At 38.0% G+C, this 26,148-nt stretch overlaps 1 protein-coding gene across 2 annotated transcripts in view; it reads right to left on the reverse strand.

The window, feature by feature from the left end:
* Positions 1–6,387: 6,387 nt before the first annotated feature.
* The window catches only part of LOC126412117 (3'-5' RNA helicase YTHDC2-like), a 345,826-nt gene continuing 326,065 nt past the window's right edge, over positions 6,388–26,148 (reverse strand). The window contains exons 23-24 of one of the 2 annotated variants that reach the window (XM_050081552.1): positions 18,862–19,152; positions 6,390–9,025 (exon numbers count right to left, since the gene is read on the reverse strand). In XM_050081552.1, the coding sequence (XP_049937509.1) occupies positions 8,699–9,025; positions 18,862–19,152 (618 nt within the window). In that variant the 3' untranslated portion in view covers positions 6,390–8,698. Of the gene's footprint in view, positions 9,026–18,861; positions 19,153–26,148 lie in introns of both variants that reach the window. The other variant, XM_050081554.1, reaches the window with a different exon arrangement.

The following is a 26,148-nucleotide window of genomic DNA, read 5'->3' on the forward strand; positions in this document are numbered from 1 at the left end:
GAAATGCCATCAATTCCATGTGAGCTTTTATTCTTGAGAGAGTTTATTATCTTCCTAATTTCAGAAGGAGAGGTGGGTGGAATTTCAATTGTATCAAATGGTATGGGTAAGGCCTCTTCCATTAACTGCCTTGCTTCTTCTAATATACATTTAGATCCTATTTTCTCTACATTTAAAAAAATGATTATTCAAAATGTTTTCGTCTTCTGGCTTGTTGTTTACAAGTTTCCATTCGCTTTGATGGTGATGCCGTCATCCTGTACTCTTGGTTGCCCTGTCTCCCTTGTAATAATATTCCAAATTGTTTTGATTTTGTTATCAGAGGTATTAATCTCAGACATGATGCACATGCTTCTGGACTTTTTAATAACCTTTCTTAATGTAGCACAGTAGTTTTTATAATATTTGGCTGTTTCTGGGTCATTACTCTTCCTTGCTGTTAGATACAGTTCCCTTTTGTGGTTACAAGATATTTTTATTCCTTTAGTAAGCCAAGGTTTTTTGCACGGTTTCTTATAATTAGATTTATCTACTTTCTTGGGGAAACAGTTTTCAAATTCTCTTACAAGTGAATCATGAAATAAGATATATTTTAAATTAGCATCAGGTTCATTGTACACCTCATCCCAGTCTAACTGCTGAAGATTTTCTATGAAATTTCTAATTGTTGAGTCATTAATTGAATGCACAACTTTGGAGTGTAGTTTTGAATTACTGATGGAGCTATGTCATATACTGTAACTAACTGAGCATCATGATCAGAAAGGCCATTCTCAACAGGACAATAATTTATGTTTTTAAACCTATCTTGATCTATAAAAGTGTTATCTATCAATGTGCTGCTGTCCTTTACTATCCGAGTAGGAAAATTAATGACAGATGTCAAATTGAAAGAACCGAGCAACACTTCCAGTTCATTCTTCCTATTACACTCTTTCAGTGAATCGACATTGAAGTCCCCACAAATAATAATTTACTTTCCCATATCTGACAGATAGCACAACAAGGCATCCAAGTTTTCCAGGAATAAATAAAAGTTTCCTGAAGGGGACCTATATACTGTTACAATTGTAAAAGAGCCCTCCTTCAGTTTAAGTTGACAGGCACATGCTTCTATATTTTTGCTCTAGACAAAACTTTTTTGTATCTAAGCTTTCTACACAGTGATAACTTTTGACATATATGGCAACTCCTCCTTTCACCTTATTCTCTCTACTCATATGTGCAGCTAGTTTATAACCACCAATATTTATCAGTATGTTAAATCAGGCTACCTGATTAATGAATTTGTTGCTTCTGAGAAATGTATTCCTCCGTACTTATTCCAATAATAATTGATTAGTACAAGGGAAGATTATTCCCTATAACTGGCTGGGTAAGTCAGTTCAAAGGTCGAAGCGAAATTATGACATACCAACTCCAATATGACCGCGCATAGTAATGCTGTAAACCTTTGGACTGATGATAGCTTTACCTTGTTATTAATTATTATCATCAAGTGGAGGTGGCTTGTAGTATTTGTGTTGTTGCACTCTTCCAAAATTATTATGTTGCTTTTCTTAGAATATGTATAGTTCTTGTTCGTCCTTTTCCCCATTAACTGGAGCAATGTTACTTTATGGTTCTTCCAGTTTTTTGAGTACACCATTAGCATAACCTATAGTAAGTGGTATATTTTTTACTTTTTTCCCCATCAGTTAATCCTGTATTTTGATATGCTCCATAGGTCAGGTCCCACATTTTATTTCTTCTTCATTATGAGTTGTATTTGCACTTACCGATGCTATGACATCCACCGACATGTCTTTTCTTCTGTTTCTATGTCCATGTATCTGACAACTGTGACTAAACAATGGAAAGGCGTGGATAGAATAACAACAGAATTACGAAAAAGATAAATTGCTACTCGCCATATAGAGGAGACACTGTGTCACAGACAGGTGAGACAGTCTCTTTGTTAAGCCTGTATGTGACTCAACATATCCTCTGTACTGTGAGCAGCAACCTATCCTTTCCATTATATTGTTGTAGCCAAAATTCATCTGTATATAATATATTCAATGATTGAAAAACATTGTAGTTTAATTTACATCAGTATCTTGTGTCGTATAAGGTATGTCTCAATCCTGTTACTGAAGAACTCATTCTTCCACATAATTTCTAGTTCAGGCCTATAGCCTCTAGCTTTATATTATTTATATTCAGTGATGTGAAACAGGTTACAGGCTGTACCATATCAAAGATAGTCTTGCACTATCATACAAAGGGAACCTTGCCTATCATATGCAATTTTCTTATTGATTGAAGCATCCAGGCATGCCTATGATGTGCCCTTGTAGCTTCGGTTCTTCCAGGACCTCACTCCAACTTTCCAAAGTAGAAACGAGATAGAAGTATTACTCTATAAAGTGCAAAACTGAATCTATGAGACATATGTAGATACACGATCAGATCAAAAGTATTCAGACATCTATTACTGGACATTACTATGAGGTGCGCCCACCCTTCACCTTTATGGAAACTTGATCTCTGCTTGGGACATTTCCAATGAGATATCTGAAAATCTGGGAGGGTATGGCACCCCATTCTTTCTCAAGAGCTGAAACCAGAGAAGGTAGTGATATTTGATTGGGTTCAGGTCAGGACTCTGGGCAGGCCAGTCCATTTCAGGAATGTTACTGTCCACAAACCACAAGATAGTGGTTTAGGACAGGATGCATTGACATGCTGATACAATCATCTCTGAGGTCTCTACTCTTTACAGCACACGACGCTGTAAAATGTACTAACGTCTTTGCGGACAGGACTCTAAGCATGAGAAACACCACCATGCTGTAATACCACCTCCTTCATACTCTACTGCTGGGGCTACACATGATGTCTGGTAACATTCTCCCATATTTGCCAGTGCCAAAGCTTTCCACTGGATCTTTTTAGTTTCTACTTAATTTTGTGCAGCCTCTCATTTTCTAAGACATTTTATTATTATTGTGTTTTAGTATCTGTATGATGATATTTTTCTATTACTTGTTGTTACCCGCTGCACTTAACTTTGTTGAAGAGAGTTGTAGACACAAATGACGACGGACTGTGCTTAATTGATTACATAACAAGCCTCAATCTTTTAATTAGCTTGACAGTCCCTCACAGGCATACTGATAAAGAAATATCGAATTACCTGCCTGATCAACAACATACCAAGCATCTCACATGCTGATAGATATGAGGTTCAAGAAGAACATTATTGAAATCAGATCATTCAGGGGCGATGGCAGTTATAAGAGTTGAGGGGCATCAAAGGGAAGCAGCGCTTGGGAAGGGAGCGAGACAGGGTTGTAGTCTCTTCCCGATGTTATTCAATCTGTATATTGAGCAAGCAGTGACGGAAACAAAAGAAAAATTCAGAGTAGGTATTAAAATCCATGGAGAAGAAATAAAAACTTCGATGTTTGTCGATGACATTGTAATTCTGTCAGAGACAGCAAAGGACTTGGAAGAGCAGTTGGATGGAATGGACAGTGTCTTGAAAGGAGGGTATAAGATGAACACCAACAAAAGCAAAACGAGGATAATGGAATGTAGTCAAATTAAGTTGGGTGATGCTGAGGGAGCTAGATTATGAAATGAGACACTTAAAGTAGTAAAGGAGTTTTGCTATTTGGGGAGCAAAATAACTGATGATGGTCTAAGTAGAGAGGATATAAAATGTAGACTGGCAAAGGCAAGGAAAGCGTTTCTGAAGAAGAGAAATTTGTTAACATCGAGTATAGATTTAAGTGTCAGGAAGTCGTTTCTGAAAGTATTTGTATGGAGTGTAGCCATGTATGGAAGTGAAACGTGGACGATAAATAGTCTGGAGAAGAAGAGAATAGAAGCTTTCGAAATGTGGTGCTACAGAAGAATGCTGAAGATTAGATGGGTAGATCACATAACTAATGAGGTGGTATTGAATAGAATTAGGGAGAAGAGAAATTTGTGGCACACTTTGACAAGAAGAAGGGATCGGTTGGTAGTGTTCTGCGGCATCAAGGGATCACTAATTTAGTATTGGAGGGCAGCGTGGAGGGTAAAAATCGTAGTGGGAGACCAAGAGATGAATACACTAAGCAGATTCAGAAGGATGTACGTTGCAGTAGTTACTGGGATATGAAGAAGCTTGCACAAGATAGAGTAGCATGGAGAGCTGCATCAAACCAGTCTCAGGACTGAAGACAACAACAAGGTAATATGTGAGTGGAGGTATTCAACAGACAATGGAAAAACTTACTGATCCACAGTTAGTCCAGCAATTTGTGTGAAATGTCAGAAATAGGTTTTTACTGTAAAGGACAGAAAGGAAGGTGGCAAGAACATCAAAGACAAATGGTCAGTTATATGGTCAGCTATGATAAGAGAAGCGGTAAGTCTTAGATGAAAGGACAAGATCCAAAAAGAGAGACAAATATTCAAGAGTGAATGCTAGGATTTGACACACTGACAAGAGGATGCTAGAATGTGACACAGTGATGAGAGGAAGTGTCCATGGACATGATACAGATAATAGAGGGAATGAGTGAAAAGAATGACAACACACAAATGTTCCAGAACATGAAGCTAATAAGAAATGTCAACAGACATATGTAAATATAAGTATGAAATTATGTAAATATTTTGAGGAATTGCTTAGTGCGAAGGACCCACAAAAGTTTCCCAGATTTAGAGCATAAAACTGAGTTTGAGTACGAAGTTTGTCACTGATGGAATTTTGAGAGCAGTGATTGATAAACGGACCAAAGATGAATATGTTGAAAACAAAAGGACAGTGGCTACAGAGAGAATCAAATAATGTCTTTAAGCTGATATAGGTGCAGGAGAAATTTTCAGATGAATAGAAATCACCTATAATTGCGTCTACACAAAGAAAGAATAACAAAGGATTTTGGGTAAGGAGATCAACTGTGTGTCTGCTACTAATTACAAGGAGAGAAGTACTGGGAGTTTAATGAACCAATTTTGGCAAAATTTATTGATTTTCTCGAAGCATATGACAATGTCCAGGGGCAATGATATAGCATGCATTACAGTGACAAGAGCAAAGGTGAAATAGAAGGGATTAACATCTGATCAGTTTACATAACCACAGGTTTGAAACAATTTGTTTTAATGGAGGAAGAACTGAATGTTATAAAGTAGCATCCAGGTCAATGGTGAGGTCATTTCCCAACACTTTTCAATAGATTGCTTGGCAAAGCCCTCTACAAAATGAACAGAAATAGAATAGGTGAAAAGACAAATGGGAGAATCCCTGTGTTAACATGACAGCCTTGACAGAGTCTAGATTTGAGATGGTGGGGACAATTAGAAATCTAATGCATAAATCACAAAACCTGGCATGAAAATCAATGTTCAGCGGACAGAAGTGAGTATGTTTTTCTGATAAATGCTACAGAATCCTAAAGAGCAAATTGATGTGTAGCAAGCTTTAGATACTTGTGCATTTGCTTCAACAAATGCAACAACTTGAAGCTTAAAATAAAACAAATAATTATTAATGCACTCAAAAGCATGAAATGATTCCCATGTCATGCACTAACCGCATACAATAAAATTAAAGTTTATAACACAATAGTTAACTCCAGTGTGCAATATGGAGCTGAGACCACAAATACATATGACCACAATCCATCAATTTCATAGTAGAAAATCGTTCTGAACATCTTTGGTTCACTGTAAGATATTGATGCTGGAGGAGGAGGAAAAACTAAGAACTGAACACCACCCAGAAGATCAAAGCATGAAGACGTACATGGCTCACACATTTTAACATCTTTGAGCCAAATCAATGACAATGGGAAGGCCCAAGAGAACATGTCTCCTTGAGTCAACCTAGAAATGAAAGGTGGTGAAACCCTGAGAGATATTGCAGCAGCTTGGGTCAAAGATAATTAGATGAAAAAAAGGTACAACACTGTTCCTGGAGGCAAGCAGTGAGGTCAGTACAGTATCTTCAAGGGTGATAAAAACCATTAAATAAAAATGGAGTAAGTACGTTACAAATGCCCCACGGACCTAAAATTTCCACTTTTTTTTACGAAGTCATTTATTTATGTTATAGCATATATATCACTAACTGATAAATTTCTAGTATGTTAGATAGATGTGTCTAAAACTTGCACCTCCCAACAGTAAACTAAGACAGTCCACATCCTTACATAAGACTCCACACAAAGCCACCACTTCCTTACCTTTCAATGAAGCACCTAATTCAACACTTTTTCATCTAATAACACAAGAATTATGTAACTATAACAGTGCTACAAACCTGCTGAAATCAATCAAAATGTTCTGCAGGTGCAGTAGGATATGTAACTGATGGGGGAGGCAACAAATATGTGGAAGTGTTTCTACTTCATTTCAGCTCTTTAATTATATTTATTAAAAAAATCTGTATAATACAAATTTCCAATGCGTATTTATAATCTCAAATAAAATGAATTACTGCAATGTAAAATAAATTCCAAACATCAAATAAAGAAAACAGAGGTAATAAAATTTTTATTTCATGTTAGGTGAATATTTCCAATACAATGCAATCATGAATGTGAAAGTAAACAAATCATATTACAGCACATGTAGTGACTTTAAATAATATTAGAGTAATTAAGATCAACATTTAGTAGATAACAACTTCATTAATATTACCAGTGTTATTACACTTCAAAAGGGTTATCAGTATCACTACCTAAGGAAGAACGGAGGTCATACCTCAAAATAAATGATGTAACAATAATAATACTGCATATTTGTACCATTTAACTGTGTTTTACATAAATAAAACACATCTTAAGAGCTTCCTCTCTGTCACTTCCTTAACATTGCATTATTTGCAGCACACTCATGCAAAAAGTCACAGTTTTCCTGACACCAAACTGGTAGTTTCAAATCTTGTAGTTTGCATGTTCCATTAGAAATCAGGATAGAACATATGCATCTTATCTGATAACAGAAGTAAAATTTGGATTGTAAATTTTCATCAAGCTGTGAATGTTATATGTATGAGAATATGAGTTAAATGAGGCATGGAAACTATTCAGATTAGATTAGATCAGTTTACAATGATGGTGCAAATGACAAACAGTTACTGTATGGATAAATGTTCCTACTACACATGGATTTTATGTCATACGCTATTCACATCCTCCAGAAACAGAAGTTAAAAATAATGACAATTTGTTTGTAAGTGGAATACTGATTCACATCTTTACATCTGAATTGTTCACCCAGACAATGATGAAACCAACATTTTGGTCAAGAATAAGTTAGAGTTGGAACAGTGTTGTACCTCATGCCCTGAATCTGCTGGTTAAATTGTTTCCACCTCTGTCTAACAAAACACATATACAAACATCTCAAACTGTAGTATTAAATAACTACAACTCTTATTTCTGTTCTGAAATGGCAGGTGTAATTCTTTCCAGATTTGTGAGTAATTATTTTTTTATGTTCTTCACTTATGATTTTACTTCAACCATTAGTATATTTGACTGAAACAGTAAGCAAATGATAGTGTCATGGATATTCTACATTTACAGACACTTTCATGCAACGTCTTAAAATCAGATTGAAAATCTAACTCAGTTTAGTCTTGCACGGACAGGGACGTGTAAGAATTATTTGGGAAAGAAACAATGCGAGCTATTTAAAAACTGTGGCCTTTGGTACTAATAACAAATTACACTAATTATACGGTCCCTCACTGGCACAGCAACATAAAAATCTTGACCAAGGAAACACCTGTTTTAAGCCACAAGTATCATATGTTATAATGGAATAGTAATATTTACGTAACTACAAACGATCACACTATAATCATTAACTGTGCTCAAAAATGATCAATATGTAATGTTAACAGGATACCCTGTATTATAAAGATCTTGATCAAAATCTTCCTGCATTAAAATTCATGTTTTTGTTATGTGGGGTATTTTAATATCTTTACATTGAATGTAAATGTTAGCCATTAATACACAAAATAAAACAAACTGGCTATCAGTCATGACTGTTTAGGCAGCACTTGGCACTAAAAAAGAAAAAAAAATGTTCCAAACAATAAAGGAAAGTTTTTCCTCTACATTTTGCTTTAAAACCACAATGAATAACGCTATTATTTTACAAATCCAAGGAAATAAAAAGCAAACTAATACAGTGAAGATGAACATAAAATAAATCACTTTCGAGTAAAATGAGCAGTCGTGGGATTAGGTTAATATTGCCAAAAACCTAAGTGCAGATGATTTGTCTGTTCAATTTGTTTCTTTGTATAAAATGAACAACAAATTACAAATAAAAAGTCACTTTAGCAACAGAAATAATGCAAAGCAAAATGAAGAGAAGCATTACGTGACTAAAAAACACAGATGGGGAATACAGGAACACATCAAAGATTGCTTCATCTAACAATAGGTTTTATGTCGCATATTGACAACACCACACTTCATAAGGCACGAAGAAAGAGAGATACAGAATTATCATCTCATTACAAACATCCAAGAACACTATCAACTCTGCCTGCAATGCAAAGTTATGGTAAATGCTGATGACACCCACTTCGCTTTACTACAGAACACCAGCAGTGACATAAAAGAATCAAGAACATCTGTGTCCATTTTAAACTATATATTATACTTGCTTGACTTTGAAAAAAGGGCATTACAGTCTTTCACTTGTTATGGTGTCCCCCTCGAGGACTGTAATAATGGAAACCTGTTCCACGACTATATCCACCATAAGAAAAATTTCCACGGATGGGACGACCATGATGGAAACTTTTGCCAAGAATTGTAGAATTAGATCCTTGTTGTAACTGCTGCTGTTGCTGTTGTTGTTGTTGCTGCTGCTGCTGCTGCTGCTGCTGATGTGGTTGTTGATGCTGCCCTTGTTGCTGATGAGGGAGTTGCTGGCGAGCTGAAAGCATTGACTTATGGATGAATGGCGGTATTCGGTCCCAAAGGTTACAGAGTTCTTCCCCAACTGTGGGTTCTATCTCCTAGAAGAAAGAAGAGTAGGCTAGTAAGCATAATGACAATAAGAGAAAGTACACAGATACACTGGATTTTTCTGCGCCATTGTTAACAGTAACACACTGTAACTAATGATAATATTCTTAATATATTGCACTATGTCAACACAATACTGCTACTGTTTCTTCATTATTATTACATATAGCATTAACACTCTCTTTGGTTCATTTCATATTCAGATTTTATCTTTGTTTCACCACGCCCTGCCTTTGTAATCGAACAGAACTGTCTGTGGTTTTACTTAGTAACTCTCATGTTCATGTCACTAATCCTTTGTTTCATTCACCTTGATTATGACTACAGTTTTTCTGCATTGCTTTTGATACAATGTAATATACATATCACATCTGTGTAATTATTTTAAAATCAATGTTCATTCTACTTAGATTTAATCAACAGTAAGAATAATGCAGGAGTGAGTTTAGATACTGAAAATGTATCTATTTCGTGCAGCTGTCTTTAAAATTTCAGTTTGGACTTCATGATACTAGTACCAGCTTGAATGTTATTGTAGGAATGGCCAATTTTACTTTAAAACATTCGCTTCTTAGTGGTGACACTGTTCATTAAATCCCACTGCCAAAGATAGGCTACTATCCCAGATGCAGTTTGTAGCTGACTTATTTCAGTTCCTATAAAGCCTGACAACATAATTTTAAGAAAAGCTAGAAACTGTATTGCAGAATAATGTGACTTATGTCAGGCACCCATTTCATAACCTAATGAAACAAATTATATACAGCATTTCAATTTGACAGAGTGCAAATGCATCTATGGTTACTAAGCAAAAACTAGACACAGGAAGGAATGTTTTACACCAACAACAAATGTAATCTATGAGGACTGTTCAATGAGTAATTTAACACATTTTTTTCTCAGCCAATTTCAGTTGAAAAACGGAAGAATTTGTTATGGGACATTGTGCAATATGCCTGCTTCAGATCCTATAGTTTCATGTTGTTTTGATAGGTGGCGGAACGGTACATAACCTTCAAAATGACGTCTGTAATGGAGATGTGCTGCAGCAGAGAGCTGTCACTGAGTTTCTCTTGGCAGAAAACCAGAGCATTGCAGATATTCATAGCTGCTTGCAGAATGTCTACAGAGACTTGGCAGTGAACAAAAGCACAGTGAGTCATTGGGTAAGATGTCCGTCATCATTGCAACAAGGTCGTGCAAAACTGTCCGATCCCTAGCGTGCTGTCTGGCCACACACTGCTGTGACTCATGCGATGTTGGAATGTGTGGGCACTCTCATTCATCCACCAGTTGAGAAACTCAAAGATGTGTGCCCACGGGGTTCCTTGCTGTCTAACAGAAGACCACAAAGAGCAATGAAACGCCATACGCGCAGAATTGCTTGCATTTTACGAGGCTGATCATGACAATCTGTTTGTTGAACATCACCACAGGAAATTAAACAATGTTTCATCACTTCACACCGGAGACGAAACAATAATCCATGGCGCGGAGGCAAACCACCTCTACTTCAAAGAGAAAGTTCAAAGCTGCACCCTCAGCTAATAAAGTCATGTTGACAGTCTTCTGGGACTCTTAAGGGTTATTCTGTTTGATAGCCTCCCTCGTGGTGCAATGATCAACTCTGAAGTGTATTACGCTACTCTCAGGATACAGAAGAAATGACTTTGCTTGTTCGTTATCACAAAAATGTGAACAAACTTCTCCTTCACTATGCATGGACTCACAGAAGTCTGCGCACCCGAGAGGTGCTCACAAAACTTCATTTGAATGTTCTTCCTATCTATCCTACAGCCTGGATCTTGTACCTTCTGATTCTATCTGTTTTGCCCAATGAAGGATGCACTCCACGGGAAGCAGTACACGGATGATAGGGAAGTTATTCATGCAGCAAGCCGTTGGCTCTGACGTTGACCACTAGAGTGGTACCATACAGGTATACAGGCCCTCCCAGTAAGGTGGCGTACGGTTGCACTGAACAGAGATCATGTTGAAAAACAAAAACCAACCTGTTTTCACAAAAAAATGTGCTGCATTACGTCTTGAACACTCTTTGTAGATGCTTTTACACTGAAATGTTCATGACAACAGAATTATTGGCCATGTTATATTCAAGCTTACGTTCCCTAATTGCTCCCCCTGGTGCTTTTGCATCCGTCAAAATACTCCACTATGCTTCTTCCTCAAATCAGCTCTTTTCCTATGTATCATGGCTGTTTTTGTTTTTAAAGAATGTCCACATATAATATTAAGATCAGCTGCTTTTCCTGTACATTTAATAATTGCTATTTGTTAATACACAAAATCATTTGGGGAAAGAAAAGCATATAGCCTGGTAAACACCATTGCTTTAACCTAGTACCCCATTTAGTCCCATGGGAAGAAATTAAGCAACTCCTATATTTTCCACAAACACAGGTGCGCGTGCCGCCCCCTTTTAAAAATATGTAACTTCAAAATCATTTGCTATGAAATTTTCTAAATGGTGGAACATGATCTGAATGATGTTCATATATAGTATGCTCATTTTTCAGATGATATTGTGCTACAGTTTTGGCACTTTCTAGGCTGGTAGTTTCCTACACTTTCTTGTTTCACATCAGGGAAATTTGCCTTTTCTCCTAGGGCTATAAACCTGTTGCCTTGGCTTTTTCTAGAGGAAAATTCTATCAGTAGCCTGGCAATGTGAAATCAAAATGACAGCCCACTTCAATTTCTCTGCCACTTGTTTGCTTTCTATAGTAAAATATAAAAATCATGTGCCGCCAGTTCACACAATGCCATTTCATTTCGCATTTCTCACATAATTGCTGAAACTGTTCCAACTTTCCCATAATTTTATTATGCTCTCAGACTACAAAGGAGCAACTGATATTTTCTGTAGTACCATATCTGCTTTGTCTATGGTAGCCATGCATTCCCTTGGATCCTGTAATGTGATGAGAAAAGTTTCTGGCCGGTTGTTCACTGATTTCACAACTTAAGATAACTTCCATTCTCAAATTTAAATTCACTCCTCTTCAATTTTTCACTTTTTAAATAATTTTTGAGTCCCTTCTAACTTCCCTGGGATGTGCACAACAAAAAATTCCTCTTTTGTGTGGTGTTTTCATCAGCTGAGCTGCAAGAGAAGAGATTGCAGAAGACAAGAGAAACAGAATTATCTGGCTATTGTCTGACATTACTCTGTTTCAGTATATGTTCTCTCAGTGTGATACATCTTCTCCCAGTATGAATTGAGAAGGTTCTTTTGATTTCCAAGAGCAAACACCAACATTTAATTGACTGACTGAAGATTAGATCTTTGGGACAGAGATGTCTTAGTCAAGCAGATCTTCACTAGCTTCTGGACTCCCTCTAAATCAGAAACATTATCACCTCCAGGGTATGCAAGCAGAATATCATACACCATTTCCTAGTCTCTAAGATTATTCAAATTCAAATAATTACACATCTGAAAATGTAAGATGCGAGAAGAAAACTTGAGTCTCCTTTCAAATACAATTATAGTTGCTGGTGAATTCACTCTACCCTTGACATGTTGGCAAAAATACTTGTTTAAAGTTGAAATGATAATTAAATCAAGACCCTCAGCTGTCGACAGGTGTTGATATACATCAACGGGGACAGTTGAAAATGTATGCCCCAACCGGGACTCGAACCCTGTTTACATGGCAGACGCTCTATACATCTGAGCCATCTAGGGCACAGAGGATAGGGCGACTGCAGGGATTTATCCCTTGCATGCTCCCCGTGAGACCCACATTCCCAACTTAATGTCCACACACTACATTCGTAGTGCCCCTGCCCATTACACTCATTACTCGCGGCAGACAATTTTACCGAGTCCCATAAGAGTTCAGGCAATGCGTGCGCATCTGCACAGAAGGTCAATGGCCGGTTAGCCTTAACTATATGAAGATGGTAGCTGTTCTTTTGGACATGTCTGAAAGAAAAGCTACCATCTTCATATTCATGTGTGCTTAAAGTTGGGGGTAAGCATAAAACATCATCTGAAATCGTTCTGAATGCTTTCTCAGAAAATTATTGTAGTCAATTAGTTCACAAGCCCACTCAAAGCGAAAATGATTGCAAAAACATCGTTCACCTCTTTGCAACAAATAATCGTGAGCAAATAAGGAGCATCATGGTGGATACAGGAATTTTGTGAGACTAAATAACGTAACAACAAAACCCATCAAAAATAAATGAAAATAACATGTAATTAAAAAAGCAGATACACACACACTTGATGCCTTCCTATGAGAGTCTCCACTCCTTCCAATCTGACTATACAGGTGTAGTAAAGATGTGGTTTAAATTCTAACAAATAGTATTGATGGCACTTGGGAGATACACTATATGATCAAAAGTATCTGGACACCTGGCTGAAAATGACTTACAAGTTCATGGTACCCTCCATCAGCAATGCTGGAATTCAATATAGTGTTGACCCACCTTTAGCCTTGATGACAGCTTCCACTCTCGCAGGCATACGTTCAATCAAGTGCTGGAATGTTTCTTGGGGAATGGCAGCCCGTTCTTCATGCAGTGCTGCACTGAGGAGAGGTATCGATATCGGTCCGTGAGGCCTGGCATGAAGTTGGCATTCCAAAATGTCCCAAAGGTGTTCTATAGGATTCAGTCAGGACTCTGGGCAGGCCACTCCATTAGAGGGATGTTACTGTCATGTAACCTCACCACAACAGGCCGTGCATTATGCACAGGTGCTCGATTGTGTTGAAAATGTAATCGCCATCCCCGAATTGCTCTTCAACAGTGGGAAGCAAGAAGGTGCTTAAAACATCAATGTAGGCCTTTGCCGTGATAGTGCCATGTAAAACAACAAGGGGTGCAAGCCCCCTACATGAAAAACACGACCACACCATAACACCACCATCTATGAATTTTACTGTTGGCACTATACATGCTGGCAGATGACATTCACCGGGCATTCGCCATAACCACGCCCTGCCATCGGATCGCCACACTGTGTACTGTGATTTGTCACTCCACACAACATTTTTCCACTGTTCAACTGTTCAATCGTCCAGTTTGGAATTTCCATGTGATGGTCAGGATAGATGTCTGCCTATTACACATTACGACCCTCTTCAACTGTCGACGGTCTCTGTCAGTCAACAGACGAGGCTGGCCTGTACGCTTTTGTGCTGTATGTGTCCCTTCACATTTCCACGTATGACACAAGTGACACCCAATGACCTGACTACGTTCGAAGTCCGTGAGTTCCGCAGAGTGCTCCATTCTGCTCTCTGACAATGTCTAATGACTACAGAGGTCGCTGATATGGAGTACCTGACAGTAGGTAGCAGCACAATGCACCTAATATGAAAAACATATGTTTTTGAGGGTGTCCAGATACTTACATAGTGTATGATTGTTTGGATAAACTCATTGCAAAGTGGTCTGTTAGCACGAGAGTGTCGGAAATTCCACTTGATGGCAACATACTGAGAGATAAGGCACTTCAGTTTGCTGCAAAACAGGGGCCTCGAATTTCACAGTATCAAGTGGTTGGCTCAATCGATTTAAAACTCATTGTGACATTGTTTAAAACCAATTGTGTGGTGAAATTGTAAGTGGTTATAGTGGAACTGAGGACTAATGGAAAAAAGAACTACAAAATATCTTTAAAGACTATGATCAAAAAAATATTTTTAATTTTGATGAAACTGATCTTTTTATAACATATTACCAAGTAAAACCTTTTTTTCTTTTCTTTTCTTTTTTAATTTAAATCATTTTAAACTATCTTATGTATTATAGGTGAGAAATACTACAGTGGGATAACCATTTTACTTATGGTCAATGCTGATCGGTCTAACTGGTAAACTGAAAAAGCTAAGGTGTTTAAAAATGTGAGAACTCTGCCTACTAATTATGATTCCTGCAGCACTGCACAGATGACCAGTTCCATCTTCACATCCACCATTCACGCACTTGATGCTAACATGGGGGCAAAAAATTGGAAAATAATGCTGCTACGTGACAGTTGTCCAGTATGCCCTGACAATCTGCAGCTCAGAAATATTGAGTTAGTGTTACTGCCTCCAAATTGACGAGTGAGCGTCAACTGTCTGAGCTGGGAATCATCCATTCATGTAAATGGAAATACAGAAAAATTCTTGTCCAGAAGGCCATATTTATGCACGATAATGACATGGACCCAAAATCTAAGACTATAACACTTTTGTGTGCTATGCATTATGTAGCCAAAGCATGGATGGATGTGACTTGTTTAACTATTTCTAACCCTTTTACGAAAGCAGGATTTAAGTTCACAGAAAACACACAGGAACCACTGGAAGATGATTTGTCTGAGCCTATAGAGCCTTCTGTAATAGGCACATCGTTTATGTTTTCAAGAGTATGTCAGTGTTGATGCTTCAGTCATCACTTCAGAGGTGCCAACATTTTGAAGAAGGAAAGAAAGAGATGATTGGTGAAAACAATGATGAAAATGGTGGCCAAAAACCAGTTGTGTTGTACCGAGCAGTAGAGAATCTATGGAAGCTATTGGCATTTTGAGGCAGTACATTGGTGGTGCATCAGGTGATGATAATGTGTTTCATGCTTTGTACACTCTGGAGAAAGTAGAGCTAATTATTATTAGAAAGAAATGAAAACAATTAATTACTTCAGATTTTATAAATAGGCAACATTTAAATCAAAATCCTTCAACCTTCTTCCTTCCCCCTCAACGCTTCTTCTTGAAGGAGCCAGAAAGTTTGCCTCATTAAAACCTTCTTTTATATGTGTGTTCTGCTGCTGCTGCTGCTGCTGCTTGGTGAGTAGATTTTTTATCTATCCAATATAAAGAGGCTAATCTTAGAAGCCAGACTAAGAAAAGGCAAACCTAAGTTTCTAGCATTTGTAGACCTAGAGAAAGCTTTTGACAATGTTGACTGGAATACGCTCTTTTAAATTCTGAAGGTGGCAGGGGTAAAATACAGGGAGCGAAAGGCTATTTACAATTTGTACAGAAACCAGATGGCAGTTATAAGAGTCGAGGGACATGAAAGGGAAGCAGTGGTTGGGAAAGGAGTGAGACAGGGTTGTAGCCTGTCCCCGATGTTATTCAATCTGTATATTGAGCAAGCAGTAAAGGAAACAAAAGAAAAATTCGGAGTAGCTATTAAAATCCATGGAGAAGAAATAAAAACTTTGAGGTTTACCAATGACACTGTAATTCTGTCAGAGACAGCAAAGGACTTGGAAGAGCAACTGGACGGAATGGCCAGTGTCTTGAAAGGAGGATATAAGATGAACATCAACAAAATCAAAACGAGGATAATGGACTGTAGTCAAGTTAACTCAGGTGATGCTGAGGGAATTAGATTAGGAAATGAGACTCTTAAAGTAGTAAAGGAGTTTTGCTATTTGGGGAGCAAAACAACTGATGATGGTCGAAGTAGAGAGGATATAAAATGTAGACTAGCAATGGCAAGGAAAGCGTTTCTGAAGAAGAGAAATTTGTTAACATCGAGTATAGATTTAAGTGTCAGGAAGTCATTTCTGAAAGTATTTGTGTGGAGTGTAGCCATGTATGGAAGTGAAACGTGGACGATAAATAGTTTGGACAAGAAGAGAATATAAGCTTTCGAAATGTGGAGCTACAGAAGAATGCTGAAGATTAGATGGGTAGATCACATAACTAATGAAGAGGTATTGAATAGAATTGGGAAGAAGAGGAGTTTGTGGCGCAACTTGACTAGAAGAAGGGATCGGTTGGTAGGACATGTTCTGAGGCATCAAGGGATCACCAGTTTAGTATTGGAGGGCAGCGTGGAGGGTAAAAATCGAAGAGGGAGACCAAGAGATGAATACACTAAGCAGATTCAGAAGGATGTAGGCTGCAGTACCTACCGGGAGATGAAGCAGCTTGCACAGGATAGAGTAGCAATGGAGAGCTGCATCAAACCAGTCTCAGGTCTGAAGACCACAACAACAACAACAACAACAACAACAACGAGAATGACAGTAAGAGTAATTTATTCATTTTATCTTCTTGTGTATTCTTTGCTTTCCTAAATTTTTTACTTTTTGGTGTCAGTCCACTGAAAAGTGTAAAAAGGGTGTTTGTCTGCATGGCACGATACAATTTTCTAAATATATATCACCTTTCGAATTTTTATCACTTCCAGTAACTCCTATAAAGTTTATCCTTTCATGAATTAATATGTTTGAAGTTTCTTATTATTTATAAGAAATATTTTCAGAATAACATGGCAATAATCTCATTTCATCAGGATTTGTGCATGTAACACTGAATATGCATTCACTGCAACATTTTGTAAGTGAATGAAATGGCCATTTTGAGCACAGGAAGCAGCTCAGCCATCAATAGGCATATAAACAAGAGTTAGAATATTTCTAATCTATCAGATGAATCTTCCTTCAAAAATAACAGACAACACACATACCTGCACATATATACTGTCACTGCTGACTACATTATGCTGGCACTCCAAATTGACTGAGGTGAGGGCTGGGCAAGGGTAGGAAACAGTTGTGGATTTACAGGGAAGGCAAAATGGAAGGGTGGCCGATTGATGCAACAAGGACATGGGAAAGGACTGTGGCACTGGTGAGCTCACTCTAGCGTAGGCGGGAGGACTTAAGTGTGGCATGCAGTGGAATGGATTGGGAACGGAGATAGAAGAGAAAAAGAGGTAACCGATACTGGAGACTGAAGCTAGGTGAATTACAGAATCGAATGATGTGTTGCCAGGGGTTTACTATCTAAGTAGTTGAGAGAAGATGATATTGGGGGACGTTTTTCTATTATGTCTGAGATTATTTCAATATAAACTTGAATATAAATTGTAATGAACTGTTATGGCAACTAGTCAAAGTTACAAGCAACAAACTAAACAAAACTGTAGTACCCATCCATCATGTCTTCCACCCTTAAACACTAATTTTTTCTTCTCACTTCTTCTACAGCATTTATAACACTCTCTATACTGCTTATAATCATTTCAAAGGCCATTATAGAACAGACAATGCTGCATTCATTTCATATTTAACAACCTACTGACTCAGATCATAATTCTGTAGTCATAGGATTTGAGGTAACATATTAGAAATGTATACTGTTCATGCTTTATGTTTCTTTCTAAAACTCTTCACTTATTGGAAATATTAAAAATAACAGTTAACTGTAGAGATTAATGCAGCTAAGTTCAGCAATAGATTAACAAAAAAGGCAATCTACTACTGTGGGGAATCTTTCAATACAAATGCAAGCAAGTTAAATCAATCAGCATAAAACATATAGGACAGAGTTCTTCATTGGAGAAAATATGGCACTGAAGCTTTTGACTATCTGTTATGATAATATGACATGGAATATACATTCAATGCAACATTTTTCAAGTGAATGAAATAGCCATTCTGAAACTATGAAGTTGATAGTTTCTTCATACTTACTGCAATAAAAATACTAGCACAGCTGTATAACAATATTAACAGTGAAGTGCATGAATCTAATTTCAAAAGAACATCTCTATAGCCACCGTTAGGAGAAGAGAAAACACAACATTAGATAATAATCTTTTCCCATATATTTAGCATAGAGACAAAGAAACCAAAGGAATCACACAGTTTGGGAATGGAGAGTACAGAAGGATGGACAAGCGAAGATAAAGAGAAAGGGGTATGAATCAGGGGGAACTTGGTTGAAATAACAAGCAACACCAAGGAGTAAGACGAGTTATATTGCATTTGAAAATTTCCCTTTCAACATCCAAGATGTTCCATGTTAGTGACACATGCACATAAATTATGAATGTAGTTCTACCTGGCCGTCACGACTAGTCTGCACCCGCCGGTTTTCATTGAAAGGGTTGAGCAGGTGCCTGGTTGCCTGGAATGGCACATTAGCTCTCTTCAGCCATTCAACAGGCAATGGCTGCCCCATATTGGGGCCACCAAGTTCATGAATCTCTGGTAGTGGCTGACAGTCACCAGAGGGATCTGCAGGGGCTCCTGTTCGAGGTGGATCAACAGGTCTTGTACCCAACAATCGTGCATACCCTTGAAAATGACCACTCCCCTGGACGCTGAACACCAGAATGACACGCTTGCCCTCCTGTAAAATACAAGGTTGCACTGCATCATACAGAACTAAAAGATGCAGGTAACATAAGTGTCTTGTCCCTCACAGTTCCTCGTAGACACAGCCTTTATGTCCATGATTACACAGTGAAATAGAAAGAAAGTACCCACAGTTTCACCACACACACTGCGGAAGTCCAGTTCAGTTGGGAAAAGGTAACCACTCAGTGACAGCACCTAATAATCTTTCCTTCAAATACAGTATATAAATATTTTCTAGGAAGCATTTGTTACATGGTGACACTAATCTGTGAAAGATACATCTATTCAATTGGCTTGGAATTTATATGGATATACATTCCTGATGGATGAAGGAGGAAGCTTTTCCTCTCATTCAAAACTTCACATTAATATCGTGCCACAAAAGTGAGGAAGAATTTAATAGGACGAGGCTTTTCAGGATTCGCAGACCCTAAATTCACACGTAGCAATTGTGAGAAGGAAGGAAAGCAAACATGAAGGTATAAATGCCTGAGTGAAAAGTAAGATGGGTTAAAAAAAACTAGAAGTGAAAGATTAATATAGTCACAAAATAGAAAGAAAAACTGGAAAAGGAGGGGGGGGGGGGGGGGGGGGGGGAAGAAAAAGTGGGAGGAGATGATGAAAAAATACAATTATAAAAACTGTCTTATAGGAGAAATGGGACACAGACATATGTCCCGATACACCTGGATGATTCAGAGATACAATTTTTTCCCAGTGATGACAGGAAAAATTACAAATGCATAGAGAACATACTCAAAATTGTGCAGAGTTTTCCTACAGTGACCATTCTAGAATAAAGTTTGTTTCACAATCTAAATAAAGATATAGAGAAGTGACACAGTTTTTACGTATTACACAGAGTTTTTTGCAATCAATAATGAAATTAAGAATTTTACAGCTTCTGTATTTACCTGATTATAAGACGAGGTTTTTTCCAAAACTCACCATTCGAAAAATATTATGTCTTATATTTGCAGATTAAACTGCTGCTGCTGAGGCCAAAGTTTTTATATTGATTACCGGATTACTATTGGATTCATCTTACAATTCCAAATGAAGCTTTGGCTACTGAGGTTTTGTACATCATTTTTAACAGCCCTGAAGTGTAGGGCAAATCAAACAATACTTGCATTTGAATAGGTTCGATATTTACCGAAATGCTGAAGCACTCAATACAGTATTGGCCTTGTTCGAACAATCATGGGACATTTGACTCAGAGTGACAGTGCAAGAGATAAGCGAGTAACTATGAACTAACCATTGCAACAATCTAATGCACTGCTTAAAAATTCACAATTTTGTGGAACACATGAGGACATAACACTAAATTCTATAAACTCACAAACTTTTGTTGTATCTGAACAGGTATGCAATAAAAGTTCACATACATGTGTGGATACTGTACACTAAATACATTTGTGATGGTTTTTAAGTAAAGGTTCAAAGGTGAAAATCTTCTCCTTCAGAAACCACCTCTTGATTCTGAACCAAGTCAATATTTTATTTCATCATGAGAAACTAATGATTTACCAAGTGGGTTGCAAATGAGAAATTTAGTCACTGTACATGTATCAGAATACTGGAGAGACTCGCTACCAGCTTTTAAACAGCTTTCAAACAAGATGATGACATTCAGATGAAACAAGAAGGAAAATAATCCAGAGTGAAAGGTCTAACAAATGAAATAAATTGTATTAAACTGACTGTAATTGCTGTCTCGAGAATAAATTACAACATAAAGACACAGTACGAACAGGTGTCACTAGATCACGGGATGAGCGAAAGTTCAAGAACTGCGATCGTTTGTTTACATATTAGTTGCTACTATTACATATGACCTGCACCCTAGAAGATGTTGCTGTGCATATTTCACTGTTGCTCCAGGACAGCACTATGGAAAGTTGGAAGGGGAACAGTGATCCAGCTTGGTTTATAGCTACGATCAGTGTGAGGAGGGGAGTTTGAGCAGGAAGAAACTTTGTTATGCAGCCTACCATGGGAATGTATACTGTATACTATAGCTTGTAATAACATTTACCACGTTTAAACTAGATTTTGCTTGAATCCATATGCACTCAGAATCGAACTGACTTTAAAATTGGACAGGTATTCAACAATAGCTTACATTTCTGCAGGAGACACTAAAAGTCTTGATGGGGGCCAGTGGCGTATTTATGTGTTTCATGCAGCAATGTTGTCGACACTGACCATGAGGTGTGATGGGAACGATTGGGGATGAGTAAGCTGCTGGTTTCACAAAACCAATGAGAGAGCAGCAGGCAGATGATATGTTAGGAAGCAAGAGACATTGTAACATTCTCATGTCAGAATGGAGGCAAAACCTGATGTGTGTTAAGAAAAAAAGGCTGCTGTTCTCATATCCCATAGTAACCACAACCTCAGAAATTGCAACATATTCAGAAGGATAGCCAAATATTGGTGACAACAGAGATATAAGTTTCACGGATGTGCTGTAACGATGATGATGATAAAAAATAGTGGTACAACAGACGACAGACTAAGTAAACAAAAAAAGGCAGTGAACACAAATATTAATGTAAGCAATTCCTTTTTGTTAATTTTATTTCTCCCTGTATTATCAAAATGTAGACAATCAATAAATGGCATAAATGTAGAATGGGTGTAACTCACCATATAGCGGAGATGCCGAGTCATGATAGGCACAACAAAAAGATTCACACAATTATAGCTTTCGGCCATTAAGACCTTTGTCAACAATAGACATAACACACACACACGCACATACACACTCACGCAAATGCAACTCGCACACGTCTGCAGTCTCAGGCAAATGAAACCACACTGCCTGAGACTGTAGATGTGTGTGCGAGCTGCATTTGTGTGTGTGTGTGTGTGTGTGTGTGTGTGTGTGTGTGTGTGTGTGTGTGTGCGCGTGTGTGCGTGTCCTGTTGACAAAGGCCTTAATGGCCAAAAGCTATAATCATGTGAATCTTTTTGTTGTGCCTATCGTGACTCAGCATCTCCACTATATGGTGAGTAGCAACTTTCTACCTCTAATATTGCATATTCCATCCTGGATTTTCCATTGTTTGATAGAATGGTTGTAATGTAATGTCGAATTTTTAGACAGATCCCTTGTATTTTTGATTAGTCAGAATATGTTAAAAATAAATTTTTCTCAAGGAGATTCTTGAAAAAAAAAAGGGGGGGGGGGGTTACCTTATATTCAGGGTCATCTCATATTCGGGTAAATGTGGTATTTCAGCAGCAACACTGGCAGTAGCTCCTAATGCTGCCTCAACAAGAGCAATAGGAAACATTAAAAATAACAACTAGAGGGCCTTCATCAACTGTTGGATTGCCATTAGAGCAGCAGCAGTCAGTGGGACATCCATTTCACTACAATTTGCTTCACTCAGTGACTCAAATAAACAACTGGGCTCTTACATTCACCACCTCACATGGTACTTTAATATTTTCATGTTAATACTTCCAGACAATTGACTACCTTTCTTCCAGTTCTGTATAGTTGCAGACACTTTCAGCTTGGTAAAAAATCGCTGTCTAGACCAATCCTACCCCTCTGCCACATGATGAGATTTGTGGGCTGTTTCAGTTATTAATATAAAGAACAAGATCTTGTGGTGTCGACATGTTTGTAGTTCCTTCAACAACCTGAACAGATGAAGCAGACATATCTTATCTGGATGACCAGTCTGCAGGTCTTGGCTGCATGTGTAATTTCAATTGTGACAATTTTACATGTGAAAAATCATATTCTGGTTCTCAGATGCAGCCTGCTGGTCATGTTCCTTCCAGATGTGCAAGGAGATACTGAGACACACACACCTTAAATTAAAGAAAGTATTCTCTACTGCTCAAGTTTAATTTTCACAAGCAGAGTGACAAATGAATTAAGAACATGAAGTTTTTGTTACTGCTGATTCACCAATTCAACAACCACCATCTGCAAATCTCTTTTCTGAGATCACAGTGATTCTCTTGCCACATTACACATGTGTACCTTGTAATAGTAAACAACTCAGGGAATTTGGAAACCATATGGACGAATCACTGTAGAAGCAGATGTATATAATATGGGCTCCTTGCCCTAATGCGCAAAAATTAACAAACATACTTTGTATTAGTGACTTCAAGCAGTTTGGGTCTTCTATCAAAGATTTTGTCCATTCTTCCCTTCTAAAGATCCACAACTCATTCACAAGTAGTAGTCTCAGAGGTGGGATCAACTTTTTGAAACAACTTATACACTTGTGTAGGTTAGACTTGCAGGTAGCACTTTCTGCAGCCATTCACCCTTGGTGGGCCTTTGTTTGTACAAGTAAATGGATTTAAAAAAATCACAAGATTGACTAGAGCCTTAAAAGTAGCACTAATTTCAAAACAGCACTGTAGTGTACCAATTAAACCATTTATCTCATATGCTGAAGTTTGCATTTTTTTATGGTGCTCATCATAAGCTCACTGGACAAAAAATTAATCACCGTGTGCATGCACAGATGAATCAATAAGCCTTTACACATGGTGGCGCGACTGAGTTTTACACTTGAGCATAACGGAGTAGCAATCAGTGAGACATTTATGTTTCAAGCAGATGTTATAGTTAACATGGGCAAATACAAGCATGTGACAGATTGGCAAAAAGGGGCAATCCTGTTTTGCTATACACATGGCCATATGCTGCGTGAAGTTGCTGGATTTGTTGGTGTTTCACAGAAAACTGTTCAACCTGTCTGAAAGCAATGGTGTAGCACACAGGGCCACCAACCATGATGCCAGAACTGTGGTTGCAATAGATCCTGACTGAGAGGGACTAGTGATACATTTCACAGCTTGTGAATTGAAATCACTTCCCAACCCAACATAAATGGATGCAGGAAACGAATAACGCCCATCCCAATCTGTTAGCAAGAACATTTCAACACAAACTGCATGCCATGAACATTTGGCGTCTGTTACCTCGCAAGAGGCCATTGTTCACACAGGCACAAAAAGCTGCGCATCTTCAATGGGATAGAAACAATTGGACATGGACAGTAGCTGACTGGCAGAACGTAATGTGCTCTGACAAATCATGTTCTTGCCTATACAGTAGAACATTACTTGTCCAACCTTCGGTTAACCATCCTCTCAGATTATCTGACCATCTGTCTGCATTCCACGCCTAACAGTGTGCCAGCATTGATAGGGGAATTTACTCCTGTCACCAAAACTATCCATCTGAGTCATGCTCCTCATGAATGCTCAGGTGACAAGACTACTGCACTGCCAGAATGTTCACTTTACTGTACTCTTTAATCTGCTGTTTTATCTGCGGGCTTTTTAAATTTATTATCATGTTGTTGTAGTTGTTGTTGTGTTCTTCAGGCCAGAGACTGGTTTGATGCAGTTCTCCACGCTACTCTATCCTGTGCAAGCTTCTTCATCTCCCAGTACCTACTGCAGCCTACATCCTTCTGAATCTGCTTAGTGTATTCATCTCTTGGTCTCCCTCTATGATTTTTACCCTCCACGCTGCCCTCCAATACTAAATTAGTGATCCCTTGATGCCGCAGAACACTACCAACTGATCCCTTCTTCTAGTCAAGGTGTGCCACAAATTTCTCTTCTCCCTAATTCTATTCAATACCTCCTCATTAGTTATGTGATCTACCCATCTAATCTTCAGCATTCTTCTGTAGCACCAGATTTCAAAAGCTTCTATTCTCTTCTTGTCCAAACTATTTATCGTCCACGTTTCACTTCCATACATGGCTACACTCCATAGAAATCCATTCAGAAACAACTTCCTGACACTTAAATCTATACTCGATGTTAACAAATTTCTCTTCTTCAGAAACGCTTTCCTTGCCATTGCCAGTCTACATTTTATATCCTCTCTACTTCGACCATCATCAGTTATTTTGCTCCTCAAATAGCAAAACTCATTTACTACTTTAAGCATGTCACTTCCTAATCTAATTCCCTCAGCATCACCCGAGTTAACTTGACTATATTCCATTATCCTCGTTTTGCTTTTGTTAATGTTCATCTTATACCCTCCTTTCAAGACACTGTCCATTCTGTTCAACTGCTCTTCCAAGTCCTTTGCTGTCTCTGACAGAATTACAATGACATCAGCGAACCTCAAAGTATTTATTTCTTCTCCATGGATTTTAATTCCTACAGCGAATTTTTCTTTTGTTTCCTTTACTGCTTGCTCAATATACAGATTGAATAACATCGGGGAGAGGCTACAACCCTGTCTCACTCCCTTCCCAACCACTGTTTCCCTTTCGTGCCCCTCAACTATTTATAACTGCCATCTGGTTTCTGTACAAATTGTAAATAGCCTTTCCCTCCCTAAATTTTACCCTGCCACCTGCAGAATTTAAAAGAGAGTATTCCAGCCAACATTGTCAAAAGCTTTCTCTAAGTCTACAAATGCTAGAAACATAGGTTTGCCTTTCCTTTATCTATTTTCTAAGATAAGTCCTAGGGTCTGTATTGCCTCCAGTGTTCCAACATTTCTACGGAATCCAAACTGATCTTCCCCGATGTCGGCTTCCACCAGTTTTTCCATTTGCCTGTAAAGAATTCGTGTTAGTATTTTGCAGCCATGGCTTATTAAACTGATACTTCGGAAATTTTCACATCTATCGACACCTGCTTTCTTTGGGATTGGAATTATTATATTCTTCTTGAAGTCTGAGGGTATTTCGCCTGTCTCATAAATTTTGCTCACCATATGGTAGAGTTTAGTCAGGACTGGCTGTCAGTAGTCTATTCCCGGGGCCTTGTTTCAACTTAGGTCTTTCAGTGCTCTGTCAAAGTCTTCACACACTATCATACCTCCTATTTCATCTTCATCTACATCCTCTTCCATTTCCATAATTTTGTCGTCAAGTACATTGCCCTTGTATAGACACTCTATCCACTCCTTCCACCTTTCTGCTTTCCCTTCTTTGCTTAGAACTGGGTTTCCATCTGAGCTCTTGATATT

The sequence above is a fragment of the Schistocerca serialis genome, chromosome 7, assembly GCF_023864345.2.
Source record: "Schistocerca serialis cubense isolate TAMUIC-IGC-003099 chromosome 7, iqSchSeri2.2, whole genome shotgun sequence".
Classification (NCBI taxonomy): Eukaryota; Metazoa; Arthropoda; class Insecta; order Orthoptera; family Acrididae; genus Schistocerca; species Schistocerca serialis.